This window comes from Chelonia mydas, chromosome 1 (genome assembly GCF_015237465.2).
Source record: "Chelonia mydas isolate rCheMyd1 chromosome 1, rCheMyd1.pri.v2, whole genome shotgun sequence".
Classification (NCBI taxonomy): domain Eukaryota; kingdom Metazoa; phylum Chordata; order Testudines; family Cheloniidae; genus Chelonia; species Chelonia mydas.
Window position 1 is genome coordinate 183,251,727 of NC_057849.1, and position 21,485 is coordinate 183,273,211.

Sequence of the window (21,485 nt, forward strand, 5' to 3'; positions counted from 1 at the left end):
AAGGGGCTTGTCTACAGCCAGTATTTGTATTGGTTTAGAAACTGTATAGTTCAGGTGGCACAAAAAAATGTGGTAGAACCACCAACACCTTACTGCAGATGCATTGATAACACTATGAAAGGTGCTTATATTGGTATCGCTCATTTCAGTGAATGTCCCTGTTTCTAAACCAATATAATTATTAAAGCAGTGCAAAAAAACACCTACATACAGACCAGGCCGGAAGCTATTGCTGCCACCAGCAGAGATTTCAGCAATACTTCGATGGAAGCCTTCCAGCAAGTCCTAACCCTGTCCAGCCTTGCTTAGTTTGACATCGCAATTGTGACAGTTCAGGTGGGTGCAGGCAGCCCTTGTGGTGGGATAGCAACGGCAGGAATGGCACAAGGCTCAGGGAAACACATTTACGCATCCATGGCTTCCCCATCAATTTTATTACCTTATCAGAAACCGTCTGAATTGCTGAGCCACCATCACCTTTGTCTTGAATCTGTTTTGCTCATCTTTAAACTTATCCTGCAAGGTATTTACAAATTCTTACATTTCTTTCGGCTTTTGTACACTTTCCTTAGCAATATACTCATCACTTGCTGGCATTGTTTTATATAACAGGAACATACTTTGGTGCTGTACTTTAAGTGGGGAAGGAATAGCCCGTAAAAAATTGTGTGGCTTGAGCAACAGTGAGGGAAGAGAGAGGTCAAGTTTTGGATTGTCTATTTAAAAACTTCCCTTTTTAATTAAATCCCAACTTTCCCAGTGTTCTCCAGCATTATTTCAAATGTCAGTCCTTCCAGAGGCCTAGTCCCCTGGCTCACATCATAATGGATGATGGAGGTGGTAAAATCTGTATGCTGCACCACTCCTGTTACCTCGCCGGTAAAGGTGTCCTAGCTTTCATATATTTCCATTAGCATTTCTGGATGCCGTCCATGTGCTGCAAGAGCTGTTCACACTGGGATGTTGTTTTCTTGATAGCTTGTTGCAGCCGAGCACTGATTCCTCCTCAGCCTGCTTTTAGCATTTGTCTTTCACTCAAGGAACATGTCGTCATCCACAGTAAGAACAGCTCTCCACAGCTAAAACCAGCTTAGAAATAAAGCTAAATTTACAGCAGAAAAATATTGGCGCGAGACTGCCCTAGTTATGCTGATGCAGATTATTCTTCCTGTAGATAATACCGGGCGTAGCTATAGCACCTTCCTTTCGAGGACCTTAAAAGTGCTTTAGCCAGTAATTAAACATCAGCCACCTGTGAGGTGGAGTGTAGTTTGGGGGGGGGGGTTGTTTTGCTTTTTAAATAGCCAGAGAAACTGGCTCAATGAGGAGGAGGAGGAAGAGAACCCAAAGTCCTAGTCTCCTGCCCAACAGTTGCTGGTACAAAACAGCCACGATCATTAGGAATAGTTTTACAGATATGTACATTTAAAAGCTAAAGCTTGAGATTGTATAGTTTTGACGGGGGGAAGGGAGGAGGGGAACTAAATCCAGACTTGTCCTACTTCGTGCAATGAATCGCGCATATGTAATTTGCAGTCCTGAAAAAATGGGTGTTAACTGAATGGCCTTTTTGGATTGATGATTGTTTCCCTTCTCTCCTCCCCCAAAGCATCTGGACTTCTCAGTCTTGCCCATCCACTGCATGAATGCCACTTAGTGAGGGGGCAACGGCTGCATCTGGAGGGCATCATATGTGTCCTTGGTTGCAGAGCTGAGTCCCTGAAAGAAGAAAGAGAGGGTAAGGTGGATGAGGTAGACCTTGGACCAATCGCCTGCCTTTAGTTCAGCACACTAATCTGGTCTGTAGCAGTAATGAGAGGCACTTGTTCAGATCACTATTTCCCTTGAAGATGAAAGGTCAATGGCCATCAGTTACCCTGAAGGTAAGATGCATGCTGAATACGGGTTAATGAAAAACACCGCTATAGTAACTTACCCTGAAAGCTCCACAGTGCTTTACAATACTAGCCTCAGCAGCAGCACATTCACTCACATAGTGGCTGTGTCTGAACAGTGGACAAATGTGTCAGCGAGGCAGAGCTATGCACCACAATAAGCTATGTCTAACTGACAGTGCATTCTGCTTCCCTAAATTTGCCTCTGCACTGACCCAAGTAGGAATTTGGACAGGACACCTGAGTTTAACACCAACTTCTGCCACCAGCCTGGTGCATTTGGTATGGCAGCACTGCAGATGGAAGAGTACTCATCAATCCCTTTCTCCCCAGTTCAGTCCACCCCAGCCCCTCTGATTTTCTATTCCAAAATGGTCTTTGGCAACACTCAGTTAGCTGTGACAAATGGCTTTATTTACTTTACTTGTCCCAGCATCCTTTGCACTGATTGCAACTGTATACTAAAGTGATGAACAACCAGCACACGAGATTCTGGGGTACTTGAGGCCCAAAGGCTCCATCTACAGCTAACTGAGCAACGAGCTGCTGGGACTCCTGCAGGCTGTAGATACTGGCTAAAAGCAAGATGCTCTGTGCCGCTTTAAAGGTATGTTTCTTAGCTCAGTGGCTGATACTGAACATTCATAGGTTTACTTGGTCCTCCAGCCAGTCCTACCTTTCTGTGAGTCTATAATCTCACAAGGGCCTAGTTGAAACCGGCTTTGAACAAAATCACTGCGGCTGGTTAGAGCTGATCAGCCGATGACCATTCAGGTTCATGGCAACTTTTCAGGTACGTAAGTTATGTTTACTGGGGATGTGGAAGATCCAGGTTCAAGTCTTTGTTCTGCCTGATTGAGATCAGAGGGTTTTTCCCTACCCCAACACATTCCAAATCAGGCCAAGTAGAGACTTTAACCTGGGTGTCCCACATCCCAAGCCAGTAACCCAACAACCCAGCTGTAGCATGAGTCAGTCTCCATTCCACTTCACCAGAAATGTTCTGTTCTCCTACTGGGGAATCTGTAGTGATCAAGCCTGCAACTAAGGCCTTCGTGGAGAAAGCGTCACAGGGAGATCCCACTCAGTCCTCAGCTACAACTATGACCACCATGACAAAGTTGCTCACCGAAAGTTAAGTGTAGGAGAGAAGGAAAAAAAACTTTTTTCCCCACGTCCCCCACCTTGACTCTCCATGAGGGACTTCCCTAGGGAATATAAGAAGATCATCTCAGTTTCAGTGCCTTTAATACATCTGCCAGGCTCCTCCAAATAAACTTCAGTACTGGAGTAGGGCACCTGGGCTCAGGGTCAAGCCTATATTTTGGTTCAGTTCTGCTTCAAGCCACCAAAACAAAAAAAAACGTTTGGTTACTGTTTCGAACTGATTCACATCAAATTTCAGTCTTAGTGGAAGTAAACTCAAAGAGTTAAAACTTACAATTGAAGCTTTTTTTATTTTGACCATTTATTTTTCAACTTTAACATGAGTTTTCATAGTGTTTTCTGTTAAACTTTAAGAACACTGTGTTTTAGTTCCCTCAGATCACATCTTCATCCATTTGCTCTTTCCTATATGGGACCTCTGCGGTGAAAGGATAAGTGAGTTTAGGGCATGGGCCCTGCCTTGGGGGGGGCATCTGTAGGAACGCATTGCCCCGGGGATGGAGAGCTTTTCCCTTGGACTTGAAAAGTTACTAACTCCTGGGACCAGGGAGCATTCCACTTCTTCTCTCCCTCCAGGGGAACCTCAGAGGCTATGGCTGCACAGCAATAAGAGACCCATGGCACAGGGTCTCAGAGCCCAGGTCAATGAGCTCACAGGGTTCATGTGGTGGGGCTAAAAATAGCAGTGTCGATGTTTTGGTTCTGAAATCGGTCTCAAAGGCTGGGCTTCAGCCTGAGCCAGCTGACCTGGGCTCTGGGACTCTCTGCCAGGGGATTTTATTGGCACATACAAATATCCAGCAATGCTTCATCTAGCTCTGGGCCCCCGGCTGCCTCATTTGGTGTACAGTCCTGAGCTGCCCCCTCCCTCCCTATGCTTGTGGACTTGCCTCCTTCTATTCTCCTTACACTAGGGCTTGGTCTACACTAGCAACTTAGGTTGGTCTAACTGCGTCGCTACAGCACAGTTCTACTGACCTAACTCATGGTGTGGACAGTACTATGGCACTCCCCTCGAGATAGGTACGGCCTCTCCGGGAGCTGGAGTGCCTGGGCCAACCAGAGAAGCTCCCCTGTCAGCGTGGGTAGCGTCTCCACTGAAGTGCTACAGCCTTTAGTGTAGACAAGCCTCAAGCCAGGCCTGGGGGTGGTTTCATGAAAGAAGTTCACAGTAGCTTAAAATATTGGGCTTAAAAATGCCAAACCTTTATTTTAAACCCGTCACCCAACCTTTTTTCTTCCAGTTCAGTTCCGGTTCAGGTAAAAACACCAGTTTGAACGGGTGCTGCAGCGCTGGTCCAACTCCCTGCTGCTAACCTACCCTCTCCGCTAGTGGTCAGTGCCACATGTGCCAGAGAAAATGAAAATCCCCCGATGAACCTGCCTGTTCATACTGTGAGATAACGAAAGCTGCTTGTTGACTGTAGCTGGTGGTGAGCTAAGGAGAACTAAGTTTTCGATTTCACCTTTGAGTCACTGCAGGTGCTAGGCAGCCCTTAACCAACAGTTGGTCATATTAGGCAGCAGCTAAGTCGAGCTACTTCAAGAACAACCAGACACATCCTTTACATGTTTGAGTAGCAGCCGTGTTAGTCTGTATTCATAAAAAGAAAAGGAGGACGTGTGGCACCTTAGAGACTAACCAATTTATTTGAGCCTAAGCTTTCGTGAGCTACAGCTTAGGCTCAAATAAATTGGTTAGTCTCTAAGGTGCCACAAGTACTCCTTTTCTTTATCCTTTACATGTTACAGCTGACCTATCTGGATCAGGGACTATAGAGCAGACAGAGGGAGCAAATGATTGTTTTAGGAAGTCCAGTTGCCAGAGTTTTGGGACTAGTGTCGAGCACCACCCTCTCCTGCTGGAAAATACAAATAGGGACATTTAAGATGATCTGGGCTACTTTTAACAAAGGGTTACAGCGGGGTGTTCTTAGCTTTGAAGTAGCAGCAGCATATCGCCTCTGGTCACACAGACACTCTAAAACCCCATAGCATCATCCATTAGCAAACAAAGGTTAGACATACAGTTAGGGGCTGCAATCCAATTACTGAGTTAGATGAGAACATTAATATGTATGCACTCCCTACCTGGTAGACGCCATCGTTCCCTTTGCCTCGCCGCCTCTGGTGCTTTGGGAAGTAAGAGAAGCCATGGATTAATAGCCACTACTGCTTTGTGTAGTAGGGGCGCTGTGATTTACTGTATTTCAATATGTAGTGTTCATAAAAGTGCCTCCTATTTTATAGGCCAGATACAACTAAGAAACAGTCCTCATTTCTCAGGGGGTGACTGCTGCATGCCACCTGGGGGCCAAGTGACTCTGCACTCCATTAAATACAGAGGACAATGCAGTAAGTTTCCTAACCTTCAGCTCTTCACCCAGCGTTAATTTTGTGAACAGCCTATGATGCAAAGGAAGCACTCATGGGCCCTTTAGGAAACAACAAACTCAAACAGCATTCAGTAAAATGACATGCACATAAATAGCCCCAGAAGCTGTCGGTCTCTCTCGGCTTTCAGAAGAAAAACCGGCCTTATCACCTGGATTCCAATCAATGAAACATTTCTCTTGGAATGGTGTTTTGTCAGATCAACCAGCTGACTACAGCATCATGCAAGATGCAGGTTTCCAAGTGAACCAAGTGTGACATTTCAAAGAGTGGCTGCAGCAGTCCTTAGGCACTACGATGTATGTACGAAAGGGTGAGCTGACAAGCTGCATGCACACCCCCATCTGAGGGGGTTAGGTGAACATTATCAGCTGTCATGCCCACTAAAGTTAAAGTTTACACTAAATACCCTTGGTTTTCACAGCTTTCTGAAACAAAATACTCTTATTGAAGATGAAATTCTCCAATTTGTCTTTTTCTGAAGGTGAATTTTTGTTTGGGCCCAGGCCCATACCTGTTTGAGTGACAGGAAAAGGAAAGGGGTATTTACCTTTTTTTAAAAACAAGTCTACCTACGCAATTTTAGCAAGAACTACCATAAAGATGCTTGAGAGTTGAAACTCAGCAAGGGTATGATCCTTACCCAGAACCATGAGTGCCTTTATTTGGTTTGAGGGGGGGAAACTGGAGCCCTTGTAAACTATGCACCAAGCATGCAAGACAGACTTTTCCCAGTGATGTTTGCAAACTGACACATAGTCCAAAATTCACTTGGCATCAAACATTCAGAACTTTGAAACTACAGCACCGCTTTTCTTCAGACTTTCCCCGAAACTTAAATTAAGCTGGGAAGGAAGAAAATTGGTATAAATAGTTTTTAAAAATCAGCACATTTAATTTTTTCCCTGAAGTTATTCTGCAGGCACAGAACTGAATGCCCAGCATAACGGCAGTGGTGTAACCATTTGTTTCTAGTATCGATGGGATACTACCTTCTGTCTAACCTCTAAGGCTGCACTCAAGTCATGAACAGAAGTAAAAGTTACATTAATAAGACCTGGTTTTTATCAAATGCTTTTATCAGTAGCTTTCAAAGCACTTCAATATTTAATGTATTAGCTGTTTGGAAAGCACTAGTAGACTGCGGCTGCTACTGGGAGAAGTCAATTCTTGCTTTAGTGGGGTGGTTTGGTTTTTTTTAAATTGGGAATTAACTTTATGTGTGTTGTAGTGGGAACCTCTTATATGGGATGGAAAATTCTTTGCATCATTATACCTGCCCTTCTTGAAAAGAAAGGTACCACTCACCTCTCCCTTCTTCCCAATTTCACTGTATGCCTCGCCCATCTTGTCCTTCTGCAAAGACTGGCAACCAAATTTAGAGAACAGCATTAGCAGTGTAAGAAGCCGTGCTAGCCCCACTGATATCCTTAGCCCCACTGCAGAGTTGCTCCTTTCCCTCCCTTTCACTTCTAATCCCTCCCCTCCCTCAGACGACTCCTAGCCTTAGTTCCATATATATGAGGTTGGTTCTTTGAGACCTTCTCCAGTCCAGTCTCTCTTAAACCAGTTTCTTGGAAATTTGACAACTAATCAAATACTTCTGTATGACATTTAGCTCAGTCTTCCAACCCTTCTCTTAAACTTAAAAATGGAGGGTATCATCCTGTTTCCTATATGTTCTTCCAGTCTTCTTCTCCATCCTTCTAACTGCAAGCATCCAGCTTAATGCATTCATTTCCACTGTATTCAAGATCTGCTTCTCTTTCCTCAGTGCCCAGCATTCACAGCCATGCAAATGTGCAGGCCTTATTACTGTCTTGCAAGATCTTTGTTTTCAATTTGCTAGGCATTCGCTTATTGTAGAGCGCTCAGCTCACTTCTCTCCATTTAGTCCATGCCTTTTCTGTTCTGCTTAAGTTAGTTGCTGAGCTCACCTTTATCCTCTACTATCGAACCTAGGTCCTTGAACTTCTGTACCTGTTAGTAATGGCTGCCCTCCAGACATAGTCTTGGCATCTTCCTGCAAGGTATCGAATCAACAGCCCCTATACTCTGTTTTATTGCAGCTGATTTTCATGCCCTTTCTTTCAAGTATGCCCCTCCATCTCTGAAATCTTCTTCCACTTCCTCTTTGCTCTCCCCCACAAGCACATCATCAGCTGCAAAAAGCATGCGGCAGGGTGCTACACTCTGGCTGTTTTCTGTGAGTGCATTAAGCACCCATGTAAATAATAAGGGACTTTTTGCCAAGCCATGGTATACTCCAACTCTTACTAGAGACTGTTCAGTTTCTCCATATGGCCTTCTAACTGTGGTAACCCTGATACAGATCCTGGATGAGTCTGGCTAGCCTTCAGCCATCTGTTTCATTCTCATACACCACCAGATGACTTTTCTTGGACTGTGGTCATGAAGAGTCAAGATGGATTAGTACTATGTGCAGGGTTGTCCTCTATAGCTCAGACTAGTTGGTTTTTGTGTGGCACATTGCATGGGACAAGCCAATGAATATGCAGCATGGATGGAATCTAACGGACTATTTATTCTACCAGTACTTCTTCATAGCACCATCTCAACTAACTGGTAATTGGCTCCTTCACTAGAAAATCCCAGGGTCAACCAAGGTTCAGAACAGCTCCTCTGGCTGTAGAGTGATGACCATATCACCAGGGGTTATAGGCACCCTATTTCGAGAGAAAAGCTGAACTGAGGGCCAGGCACAGGGTACTGCTCAGGCTATAGAGGGAGGGAGAGAAAGGAGCTCTGCAACGTCAGAGGAAGAGGATGTCCTCCTGGCTGTGCTATGGGAAGGGGTTTACTAACTTTCAGGGACCTGCTGCAATCAGAACCTGTGCTAACTCAGGTGGTGCTGAAAGTCTGTAAGGGAAACCGATGGACTCCTACATGCAGCTGTAAATTCCCAACACAGGATGAAAACCCAGGGAGAAGTTGAGCAGGACTCCAGTGCTAATTCTCCAGGTCACTATGGCTGTCTGCTACCCCTCAGGGTAGGATATTGTTCCCCTTCACTGTGGTAGTGGTAATGAACCAGTACCCTCAGTAAGATGCTTCTGGGGATGCAGTTAGTTACAAGGGAAGTTCTGCCATTTCTGCTTCAGAGAGATCAGGCAGGGGGCCACCTGGAAGCAAAAATATTCCACAGACTGGGGCAGTAAGTGCTGGGGGTGGGCAGTATCTCTCTCTACAGTCCCCATCCTCGCCCTATGAAGTGGGTCAGTCTAGCTCATTTTGGGGAAAGGTGACAGCCCGGGGAACATATCCAAACCTGACCCACACAACATCAGCACAGAGAGACACTGCTGCGTGAGAGAGTGTATCAAACACTGCCTTCAGCACTCTGCAGCTCCTTCCTTTACTCACAGTGTAAAGAGCGTCCTGAGGCTTCTTTCTTCTCTGCTGAAAAAAAAAGGGGAAGAGCTGAGTACACAGCACTGTGTCAGCATCCTTTACCTCTGTGCATGAGCCATAGCTAGAAACATGGCAGTACATAACCATGCCATTTTCATATGTATACAGTGGACGCATATTACTGCCATCTTTTTCCACATACGGCTCTCCAGTCTGGCACCTGGACAGATGTGTGTAGAAGAGCTGCTGCTTTGAAGTTGTTTATTTTTATTTGTTATGCTTACTGAAGCCTAATCCTTCCTCCCTTGATCTGCATCACAGGGAAACACTGAACAAGGGGAAGGCGTCCCCTCCCTGTTCAGCAGCAGTGAGGTCTCAGCAAGTGCAGTCACTTTAGCAAGTGCCAGTGAAGTAACATAAGAGTCAAAGTGTCACACAGATCTACAGTGAGCCACTCAGCCCCTGTATGCCCTGCCCCCACATCCGTTGGGTTTGAGATGGTGTGTGATTTCCTATTCTGGGCTGTTGTGAGCTCCTAAGAAAGGCATGGGTAAAGATTTTACTGTCTGCACATCAAAGACTCCAGCCTTGTGTTGTGTTAGGACTCTTCTGTCTCTAGCCAAGGTCGTCCCTTGCCTTGTGAGAGACCTGAAGAGTCTTCAACACGAGCAGCTAGCAGGGTGTTCTGAGTCCCCTGCAAGGGGCAGTGTTAGGCTAAAGATCGTTGCTGGCACAGCTATGTTAGGGAGGTGATTACCAAAAAAAAGCATTAGAGATATACTAGCAATGCCCTCCTAGAATGGACACAGGTATGCTGCCAAAACTGCCCGCAGCTTAGGTCAGTTCCCTGAAACAAACAAACAACCTAGAGTGCCGTTAAGTACAGTTTGTGCTAGCCCAGCTCCGCTGGTTTAAAAAACAAAAAACGCATACACCCCCCTCACCAACATAGCTATGCCAGGAAAAGGTTTCAGGGGGTTATGTGAATTATGTCTAGCCCTAAGCCCACTTGGCTAAGGGCATATAGGACCCTTGTCACAAGAGGTTGAGCTGGTGCAGGATTTCCACAACCAAGTCAGTTTATATCCAGCAGCCCTCAATTCTAGCCACACCACGGCAGCGTGCCAGCTGCAAAAGCCTGCTTAAGGTTGAACTGTCACTTGAGAATCTCCAGTAACCTGCTTCAGCATTAAGGCATCTACTCCGGTTGTGGACAAGTCCTGAGGGGCAGCATAGATGGTACATCAGACATGTGTGGCTAACAGAGGATAATGGTACATGTTAGCTAGGACATTGTGTGAATGGGTACATGCACATCTTTGAGAGAGGGTAAGCACAAAAGGAAGGAAGGAAAGTTAAACAAGATGCAGGTGAGAGGAAATTACCTGATTTCTCCCTCCCATTTCAAGGTCAGAGCCTCTCTTTTTAGTTCCCAGAACATCATAGTCATCTCTGGTTGTACGAGACAATTTCTGCAATGAAAAAGCAAAAGAAGTCAGAGTGACAAAGACTGTGCTAATAAGCAACTTAGATCTTGGATTAGTTAACACTAGAAGGAAATTCCAGTTCAACATCCAATTTACTGCACAAGTTATAACTGACAAATAAGCCAAAAAGTAGTTTTAAAAGAAAAATAATCAACACTAATGATCTAGGGCTGTATGCATCAGCCACCCTGCTTGCTAGTCTATCCACTAGAATTCAGATCTTCCTGACCCTAGAGCTAAAGGCAAATCACAGTTAGTTGAAATAGGATTATGGTTTTTATACTGTCTCCCTCTAGTAGCTGGGGATGTATACTCATACACTGGAGCAGATTTGATTGTACTTAACAGAAGATACACTGATACCATATCTATATCAGCCATGACATTACACCATTGATTTTTCCCCCCTTTTAAAGAGTCTTGATTTGCATTCAGTAAATTCAGGAAACCCTTTGCCTGAGCTCACTCTTGATTGGGACTGTTTACTTTACAAAGTAGACAAATATGAGAGGGCTGTGATAGAAGTACCCAAAATTAGGCATGATATAAAAAGAGGATAGATCAGGTGCTTCTGTTCTCCCCATCTCATATCAAAAGAATGAGGGGACAGTCAATGGACTTGAAAAGATGGCAAATTCAAAACATACAAAAGAAATACTTTTTCATCCATTCAACAATTAGATGATCCTTTGGCCACAGGATGTGGTTGAGGTCAAGAACATGGCAAGATTCAAAAAGACTGTACATTTATATGGATCAGACTATCCAGAGATTAATAGCTAATGCTAAAAAGTTTATTGGAAGAAATCTAATACCTTCATGCTTCAAATCTTAAACTAATCTCTGTCTATCTGGGGCTAGGTAAACACTTCATGAGGACCAGATTCTCACATCTGCCTACTGTGGGGTTGTTCGTATTATCCACTGCAGCATCCGATACTGGCCACTATAAAAGACAGGATATTGGTCAAGAAGGACCATGGATCTGATCCAGTGTGGTACTTCCCATGTTCTAGGATACACAGCAAGTCACATGACTAGACCAATGGAGACATGGTGACTCGAGCCACAGGAGATAAAGTGATCCCTGTTACTTAAAGAAGAACCAGAATCGCCCCAGTAGTGCTCAGATTCTGCATGTCTGATCCCACCCCATCTTCCATTCAAATCCCAAACCTGGAAATGGACAGTTCCTACTTCTGGGGTCTAATTCTGATCTTGCCTAGATCCCCCAGCCCCCCACTAGATTCCACGCTCACCCTTGCTGTCTTCTGGGAGGAAGAGCCACAAGCCTCCACCCTTCCTGGGCTCTTTAGAGTGGAGCCACCTCAGGGACTACACAAAGGTTTTTGGGTGTGCAGTTCCTGTGCGGCACACCCGCAGCAGGGAGCAGACATTGCTGCTGCTGCCCCTGGCTGCCCTCAGCGGGGAGAAGAGGGTCAAGTCAATTACTAGCTCTTGCAAAGCGCCAAGTACCTAGGAGCCAGGTATGGGAAGGGGTTTGTGGATGCCTCATTCAAAAAAACGCAGGAGCAGTAAGTGGGGGACCTATTGACAGAGAGGATGTGGGGGAACAGGGGTTGAGGGAGGGCAAGCAAGCAAGCAAAAAAACAAACATGGTGCAGTGAGATTTCCACCATTTGGATTCTAATGTTGGATCCAAATTCAGACCCAGACAGCTGTCAGGGTCAAATAAAAATATAACCCCCAAATGTTACCTCTGGGGGTATTTGAAGTTAGATCTGGACCCCAGCAGGTCAGTGAGTCTCAGTTTACACTGAAATTCATCCATTTGCTGCAGCTCAAGACAAGATCAGTTTCTGACCAGTAGGCTCTTCCACTTACTCTGGTCTCACCAAGCCTGAGAGGCAGGTTAAAACATCAATACAAGCATATTCCTGTTCTAGGGCTGATGCTGAATTCTGGTTAATTAAGCAAGGGTAGCATGACATAACTCTCTCTCTTGTCCCCTTCCCAAGAGTTTACTATACTAGTGCCTTGTCATGGTTAAATGGAAGATAGTCATGCCACTGTGCTGTGCCATATTGTCCCTATCAGCAAAGGGAGAAACTGACAGGATGCAAGTGTGTAGAAGAAAAGCTATATAACTGAACAGATCTCTGAGCATTAGCTAGCCTCCTTACCTGAGAACAGGTAAAAACATCAATCAGTGTAAATATATTAGTTTATAAACCTTTAATCACCCTCCCTCATTTCTAAAGGTAAAATAATAAAATTCTAGTAAATCTAAAATAAATTCCTGTCAGGAGATCAACAGCACATTGAGACATTGTGGGTTGTTTGTTTTTTTTTAAAAGACATACAATATTATGTATTTTTACAAATAAGTGTCTAATAGTGATAGTACAAGCATATGGAGCCATTACAAGTGTAGTGCTCTGGTCCATTACTAGAGTACTCTTTATGAGCATAGAGGTTAGGGTTAGTACCTTACAGACAACCTATGGTCTACTCTCTTTCCAGCAACCCACAATGCAACATTCAAGCCATCGTTAATAAATAACCTGGGAAGAGTTCACATTTGACCCTTAAAGCGTTGCATTCCAGATATCCATATTCTAAACCCTACCGCACAGAGCAGTGAAGAGACACAGGTGACTTAAATGGGGCTACTCAAATACGTACATACTACTCAGTGTGAGGCAGTACGGCAGGGTCAGGCCCTCTGTAGAGGAAAGCATACGCTGATGGGCACATGTGTGTTTCATGGACTTACAGACAGCACTCTGTGATCCACACACCAGCTCCTGTGCATGTATCGGACTGGCTGCATCTGCCAACTGGAGAGCACTGGCTCAATACTGGAATTAACTGTTCCCGCCCTTCTGGTGAATGGACATGCCAAGTGCACCTCCTGCACATTAACAGCGTCAAGCCTTAAACCAGAGTCCTAGTGTTGGTAACAGGTGAGTGAGAAGGAAGTTCCCCCGTGGTGAGCCATTAGGAGCTCGCCCCAGTGGGAAGTCACTTCCTCTTGTAGCTACTACACTGCCCACTTGTGATTGTTCCTCATTAGTCTGCCTCATCTAGCCCATCCTGAGGGCCATCCGGCCAGAAGAAAGTCACCTCATTCAAAGGACAGCAGGAGGAGAGAGCATGTCTGGATGAGCAAATTAAAAACATGTTGACATAAGAGCAGCAGTCACTTACATTATACACGTCATTCTGATCCTGCAGAGCTTGGGATTCAGGAGCTTTGCTGAACTGAAAGAGAGAGACAGCAAAGTGAGCACCTGGCAACGGCACATAGTAGATACAGCCCCCGGGGGAGTTATTCTTACCTTAGGTGGGGAACCTACAGACTAACAGCCCTGCCAGTGCCATCAAGAGTTTGCCATCTGGGGTGCCCAAAAGGGCCAAAAAACTATACAAATTCCTGCCCTGCTCTCCGAGGCAGCTTTCCTTTGTATTTCAGTCCACCCTCAGGATTGGTCATCCTTTTAATGGTGCTTTATAACAGCCCTTTGGAAGCTGAAACACAGACAGGATTTCCTACTGAATGTTCCCCTCCACTGTGCACGTGCACACCAGCATGCTATGGCAGGGTCACCGTCGAGCTCCAAGCCAGTTATTGGAAAGTCTCTTATGAGGGCAAGGGCTGCTAGCATTAATGCCAGGTCTTTCGTGGGTCCCGCCCTGCAGGATCAAGCTCTAAAAGACTAAGGACACCTTTTAAGTCTCCAGGCTGCGCAGCGGCAGAAGGTGCTATATAGATTGGGGGAGGGGTGTTTGAAAATTTTCCTCTTAAGTCTGAATATTTTTGCTCCCATCTGCACAACTCTTGCAACCAACCGCACACACACTTCTCCTTGGCCTGCCCAGGCTTAGTTGTTTGTTGTTGTTGGGTTTTTTTTCGGGGGGAGGGGGGTGTGAAAGAGCAGCCATTTGAGTTCTGAGATTTTTCAAAAAGTGAAAAACCACCAAATTTTTACAAGTGTTTTAACCTCTCATAGCTCAAAAGGAGCTTGGCCTAAACATTTCCAATTTGCTTTATGCACTGAAAACTAGCAGACAGACTCCAGAAATGTAAACTTAGTCTGACATTTAGGTTTTTTTTCCCCCCCCCCACACGAATGGCATAGCCTCCTTTGAATATTTGGCATGCCCTGTAGGCTACAGAGCTGCTAAACCCCCTTCTTACTACAATGGAGTTTACAAGGTCAGTTTGCATTGCCTATATTCATTCATTTTAAAAAGATGCATCTCTAGGGGCCCATCTGGTGCTCTGGGCCTCTGTCTCATACATTCATCACAATATAAGCAGACAAACGTGCACCCATAAATATATCCACGTCAAATGACACCCTCCTCAGCAGACTTACTAAGAGAGAGAAGAGACAAGCTTTGCTGCATGCTTGGAAGATTAAAAAGTCTGAGCTCCAACAGATTGTGGAGTGGGGTTCAAAATAGAGGACCCTCAGAGAGCTCCCTGCTCGCAGCTCCTCACTTTTATAGTGGTCACGCCATTTCAGCCTCTGCTGATCCTGACTAGCATAGTACATATTCATGGGAAGACAGACAATCTCGGGTAACTAGGTCCCAAACCTACAACGTCTGCTAGTGCAGTTTGATCCCTACAAGCTGTGACAGCTCCTTAAGGCAGGTGCTTTGCCCATGCCATTTTGAACCAGGTACAGTAGGACATTGACTCAGTGCCAATACATTGGCTCCAAGCACACCTCTGTGGAGCAGCTGTGCCTGCCATGTTGGGGTACCCCCCCCCAAACTCCACTACTTTGAAGGGACACAGGCATTGCTGTAGACCCGTTAGCGCCACACTTACAGCTAAAGCATTACCCCAGACAGCACATTCAGAACTTGCATTTAAGATCTCTGTGACCCCAGCCTTGCATGGGTGTGGAGTGGGCTCTAGCAATCAGTATGGATCTCATAACCTCTGCAGTCTGAAGGTGCTTGCTGGCCCCTGTAGCAGGCTTAAAAGGGGGCTGGAGCAGTTGTAGTCACACAGACCCTGCCAAAGCAGGCTGATGGCTTGTCAGGGGCCATTATCAATTCATTTATATACAATTCCATTACAGGGCAACGAGATAGCTAGCAGTTCTTTGAAGGCCTCCTCTGCCTATGCAGCAGCCAGGAGAGGTACCAGTTCTACAGCCTAATAGCTAAAGCAAAGAACTGACAAGCTCTACAGACATGCAGAGCCTCTAAATGCCACAAGACAAAATAGCTTCTATTCTAGTAATTTATGAGATCTGCTGGGGAAATGGTTACATTTTTAATTGCACTGAAGCTGCTCTGTGTCTCCTGGGGAATTCAGCAAAGCCTCTTTGTAGCCAACTTTCTACACAAGAAGGCATTACACAAAAAGCTTTCTACCTCAGACATTCTTACATAGCAAAAGATTGATGGAGGGTTTGTCTACACAGAGCAGTTTTGAGACTATATACAGGGGTAATTGGGAGAAATTTAGTGGCCTATGATATACAGATCAGACTAGAGGATCTGACTGTCTCTTCTGGCCCTAACCTATGAATTTAGGCAAGGGCTTTGCACTGCACGTACGTACAGAACTTTGTATACAGACACCACTTTCTAGAGAGAAGAACACCAGGTAGACAGCACTTGCGTGTACAGACTCTTCTTGCTGAGGGGAATCAGAACAGCTCCTCTTTGCTCTCCCCATCATGACACTGGGAAGGCTGCAGACTCCAATTTTATAGCTCTATCTTAAATAAATGGAGTGGTACCAGGGATGGGTTTGTCATCCTGCCTCTTCCTCTGAAGCAGCAACTTAGTTATTTGCTATCACTGAATTATTACTGTATACACATTCAGTTAACAGCTAGACACATTGCAGAAGGTAGGCTATTCCATCTCCTATGGGTAAAATCCACTACCTAGGACATCTCCAAGTAGATTACATGCACCTGCTGCCAATATTCAAATCACCCTGCAAATCTGTTAACCTTAGAAGGGGAATAAATTTCTCTCACTTTAGAGGAGTTCTGGGCTGGGAACAAGCAACTGCTGGGCTAGTTCAACCCTGCTTCAGCATCTTGCTGCTCCAGGTTCACAAGCTCCTGGGCAATTTTACTGAGCTGTCCCTAATGACCGCTCTCTTTCCCCAACAGCAGGACAGGTCCATGACTCCTGCAGTCAAGTACAATGTGTGCGTGGAGGGGCATCTGTACGTCTGTCTTTTCGCTCTGGCAGGCTCACACAGACTAGCAGTCCTAGAGCAGCACTTTCATCTGGATTTATAACGGCAGCCAAAAAAAAAAAAAAAAACCCACAACTCCTTCCTGCCTCTGCTGAGTTCCATTCATTTCTTCTAAAACTTTCTTCCTTCTGATTTTTGTGTTGCATATGCTGCCTTGGGACACTGTTTATCTGTGGAACAGATGAGTGCCAGCAGCTGCAGGGCAAACTTCCCCTCTGCCAGCCCCAACTAGCACACCTCCGCCCTGCCTGGGAGTACCCGCGAGAAGAGAGATCCAGTTCCAGGCCTATTCAATCCTTGGCTTCTCCACTGCAGGCTGACAAGGAAGGTGCCTGTTTTGAGTGGGTTTTTGGGCTGAACCCACTGATTAGAGTAGACTGAAACCAGAGGGAGATTTCTCACTTCGCCAGTCAGAGTGGAGATGCTGGGGAAGGGCTGCTTGCCTAAGCCAGGGAGAGGAGGGACGCTCTCCTCTGCTTTTAGCATAAAGCAGGGGTTGTGCTTTTCCCCGGCCCCCTCACATTGGCCTCTGGGGGGAATTGGATTGAAGCCACCAACTCCCTTCATGAGTCACTGAACAGCCCATCACTGCCCACTTACCCCTGTCACAGCTCCCAGCCGGAGCCAAGCCTCCTAAGACTCCATGTATCCATTACCTGTCCCCCACTCGACATCCAGAGTGGTGGTTTTAAACACAGTTTAGCTTGGGATTTATCCTAAGTGCTCAGACCCTGTTCCTGAGGTATTCCTCTCTCGCCATTTATCACGGTCTCTTCATTTCAAAGAGGCATAAACCAACTCACAGTGCTGACCCAGCATCTCCTACCTATTCTGTGCAGCCTCTGGTACTGTGTCCACCACTGGAGTATCAGAGCAGCGTGCAGAGTTAAGAAGGACCCAGAGCTGCCAAGGTACTTCGGCTTCATTCCGTTGAAGCCAATGAAAGTTAGGAGGCTAAATACCTTTACAGCTCTGGGCCAAGGAGACTGGCATCTATCATGTGAGGTTTCCTCCCCTTCAGGGAAAGGTTGTCTCTCAGCGTTTTCACCTGAGACAGCCAACATCACTCGTCACTTTTGAAGTTTGGGTACAGTTGAACTGCATGGAGGCTACTTCAGTTAGAGTTCCCCAGCTACTGGTGCTCAAGTTTCCATCCACCCCTCTGACACCATCTCCTCTCTGGCAAAATGCCCATCTTCACTGCCCACTTCTCCCACACCAAGCCTTGTGCAGAAGGAAAAAATAATTCCCAACAAAATCGGTAGGCCCACTGCTTTATCCTTCCTCAAATTCTTCCTCTGTTATGACGCCTGTAAACACCACTAGCAGAGAATGCCTCAGCAAGGAAAGGCTACTGTTTATTTTGCACAAGCATCCACATTTTACTGTTATTTTGTCCCCCATCCCCACTCCTGTTTGTCTGTTTTATACACCCATTTTGTCTTGTCGTAAGTTGAGACAGTGAGCTTTCTGAGGCAGGGACTGTCTTTTCATTACTGTGACTGGGCCCCATGGCACAACAATAACAAACGTGCGCACAATGGCTACCAGACCCACAATTCCTTGCTCTGTTGTCAGGGTGTGTTGGGGTCCCTGAGCCTTCAGGGCTGAACTATTATCACGTGACTGCCATATGGCCTAAAGGCAGGAAGAGCTCTGACCACGGCTTGAATGAGGCAATATCAGGCTGGGGCTGGTTGGCATTGTTCTTTATGTCTATACCTCGTCCAAAGACCAGGCCAAAGGTAGGGCGTGAGCCAAAAATCACCCGCAAGTTCTAAGGTGGAGAGAGAAGAAATGCATTTTGGATTCAAGATCGTGTGGCTGCAGATGCTGAATCCTCACAGGATGTGGACTCTGGGGAACCTTGCCACCATCACCCACAGTGACTAGGTTGGCTACTTTCTGAAAGCTCCCAGGCCCCCCCTTGTACTTTCCATATTCTGGCGGTGAGTGGGTGCGACTCTTGAAGGAGCACTGCCTGTTTCTTTTTAATTAACCCACCAATACAGATCACCAGCTGCAATGTTTTGCTAGATTTTGCATTTTATGCTTGGGACTCGTGCACTTCTGGGCCCTGCTCTGGAAAAACAAAATCAGTTAAGGGTGCTCACAGCCCACTTCAGAAAAGGAAAAGCCTTACCACAAAGGAAGTTGCAATAATCCTACCATGCTTTCCCTACATCTTCAAGGCTCAAATACTGAACTGCTTTCACTCCCGCCAGATCCCAGTGCTTAGCAACAGGCTCTCAGACATCACAACGATCAAACTGCAAACCCAGCACTTCTCATTTGCAATGGGAGCCAAACAATCATAGGCTTATACTCCAACTTTCAAGCCAGGCAACTATCCAAGAAAATCTGATCTTCCCCCAACCACTTCCCAGTCCATAGACAGACTGGATTACGTGACAAACACCTAATGGTTCAGTGTTTTGAGGAGACACTGTGGCAATTAGACTAACCTTAGCTTTCAAAAAGAGGGCCGTAATGATGACTGCATAGATGAAGAGGATCCCATCCAGTATGTAGCACAGTCTCGGGTCTGTCAGTCCCGGAACCGGTGCAGCATCTGTACAGAAATACCAAGGACATTAATAAAAACAAGGTCATCTGGGTTATAATATACAGGCTGGCGTGTATATGGCTTTGCTGCCCTCTACTCAACAGAGCAACAGCCACTTCAGTCTGTGTGATTATGTACCCCCATAGCGGCTGGAGTCCTACAAAAGGACATACAAGCCCTAAGGCAACTGGCAGTAAAGGAAGACTCTTTTAGCACAAAAGGCTGAAGATGACTGTTATGAAGCAGAAAGTCCAGGTTCTATTCCCTGTGGCATGTGTGCACAGTTTTAGCTGGTGACTAGGACATCTGCATATCTATGGTCAAAGATCAGCTACAATGCAGTTATTTGAAGAATGCCTGACATAGACAACTACTACCCATCAAGTCGGTCATTAGAATCCAATATTATCCCCTGCAGGGAGTCATGGCAACAAGAAGTTGTGACACAGAAATGCTGTTAAGTGTTGGTGTTTATGTCCTGGACCCAGTCAGATGATATGGTTAAGGTTACCTCCCGATCCCATCTTATGGCAGGCAGCAGAATGCCCTGACTCCAGTGGCACCTATTACAGTCATGACTACACCTTTTCAGAGAACTAAAAAGAGGAGCCAGAGCAGAGAAATTCAGCTGTGGAGCCAAAAGTTCAGGTCCAGAAGTTGGAGCAGTCTTAGATCGAGGGTTCAGGTCCAGAACCATCTGTAGAGGAAAGGTTACAGTGTAATCTAAAAAGCAGAGAAAGATCACCTTTCCGGGAAACGGAGGAAGGTAACAGGTTATTTGAATTGCAGAATTAGAGGGAATTCAGAGAAGGGTGAAAGAAGTATCAAGAGTACAGAAAACTCATATGAAGAGAGAATGAAAAGTCTGGGATTGTTCGCCTTAGGAAGGAGATGAATAAGAAGGGACAAGTACATAAAATAATAAATGGTGTGGAGAAGGTAGACAGGGAGAACAGCAGTTCCCAGTCTCATAACACAATTAAATTAAAAAGGTGGCAAATTCAAAACTGATACAAGGAAATACTTTTTCACAAAACATGATTAAACTATAGAACTCATTGCTATAGGAAGTTGTTGAGACCAAGACTTTAGCAAGATTCAAACATATCCAGAATTACCATAATTCATTATAAAAATTGTGGAAGGGGTATAAAACCTCATGCTCCAGGGTCTAAGCCAACCTCTAACTATTAGAGATCAGGATGAGACTTACATCTGCTACTGCAGGGTTCTTACACCTTTTTCTTTACAATCTGCTACTGGCCACTGTCAGACAGGATACTGAACTAGCTGAACCTTGGATCTGACGCAGCCTGGCAATTCCTATGCACCACACATGACAGATGTTAGTCACGTTGCTTAATGCATTACTGGAACACACGCTGATATTACGGTGGGTGAGGGTGGTATAGGAACCTTTACAGAATAGAACGTTCTATATGCTGGATCTCTATTCTGATTGGTGTTCCCACACAGGCCACTCATTCTAAAAAGCTTTTTGCAGATAATGTTTTTTCTATAACAGCCACATCGATGTGAGGAAATCTGCCTTCTGCAGGATCAAAGTGTCCAGTAAGTTAATGGTGACGGATTTAAAGAGCTGTATTCATAGAGAGAGATTGGGTACACTCAAACTTTTAGTCATGTTTTAACTCTTGATAATACAATTGCAAATTCTAATGTGGACACTATACCAGTATTTATTCCAGGACACAAATGTTTGCTGTTAGTTGTGTTTAAACTGAAGGGATTATTACACTGAGGCAGACGAAATTGTCAATACCATAAAATGATTTTTCTAAACTAGGAATTGACATTCAATTCAAAACAGTTCATGTGATTAGAAACCGCACACTTACAGGGTATGTCTACACTTCGAGCTAGGGGAGTAATATCCAGCTTAAGAAGACACACCCATGTTAGCTTTGACGGAGCTAGCATACTAACATAGCCGTGTCAGTGTTTGCAGCAGGAGGGGCTAGCCACCCTGAATAATTGTGTAGCATCTTAGAGAGGTATGTATTCAGGGTGGCTACTCTTCCACTCCTTGCACTGTCACGCCTAGGGAAAGAAAGTGGTATATGATCCTAACACTTCTATAAATGCCTTTTAAAGGATACTCAACATACTTTACAAATATCAATTAATCTTCACCACCACACTCATCTGATATAGGATTATACCCCACTTCCAAAAGGGTAAACAGAGGCAAGGAGAGGTTAAGTCACTTGCTCAAGGTCCCACAGTAAATCTATGGCACAGCTGGGAACAGAATCTGGTCTACACTATGAGTTTATGTCGAATTTAGCAGTGTTAAATTGAATTAACCCTGCACCCATCCACACAACAAAGCCATTTTTGTCGACATAAAGGGCTCTTAAAATCTATTTCTGTACTCCTCC

The 21,485-nt window shown here is 45.3% G+C and overlaps 1 protein-coding gene across 3 annotated transcripts in view; it reads right to left on the reverse strand.

The window, feature by feature from the left end:
- Nucleotides 1–415: 415 nt before the first annotated feature.
- Nucleotides 416–21,485, reverse strand: part of CD247 (CD247 molecule) — a 95,023-nt gene continuing 73,953 nt past the window's right edge. For 2 of the 3 annotated variants that reach the window (XM_027820050.3, XM_043538449.1), the window contains exons 2-8: nt 18,983–19,089; nt 13,487–13,540; nt 10,214–10,300; nt 8,841–8,876; nt 6,765–6,821; nt 5,154–5,195; nt 416–1,719 (exon numbers count right to left, since the gene is read on the reverse strand). In XM_027820050.3, coding sequence (XP_027675851.2) covers nt 1,654–1,719; nt 5,154–5,195; nt 6,765–6,821; nt 8,841–8,876; nt 10,214–10,300; nt 13,487–13,540; nt 18,983–19,089 — 449 coding nt within the window. In that variant the 3' untranslated portion in view covers nt 416–1,653. The remainder of the gene's footprint in view (nt 1,720–5,153; nt 5,196–6,764; nt 6,822–8,840; nt 8,877–10,213; nt 10,301–13,486; nt 13,541–18,982; nt 19,090–21,485) is intronic. The other variant, XM_027820051.3, reaches the window with a different exon arrangement.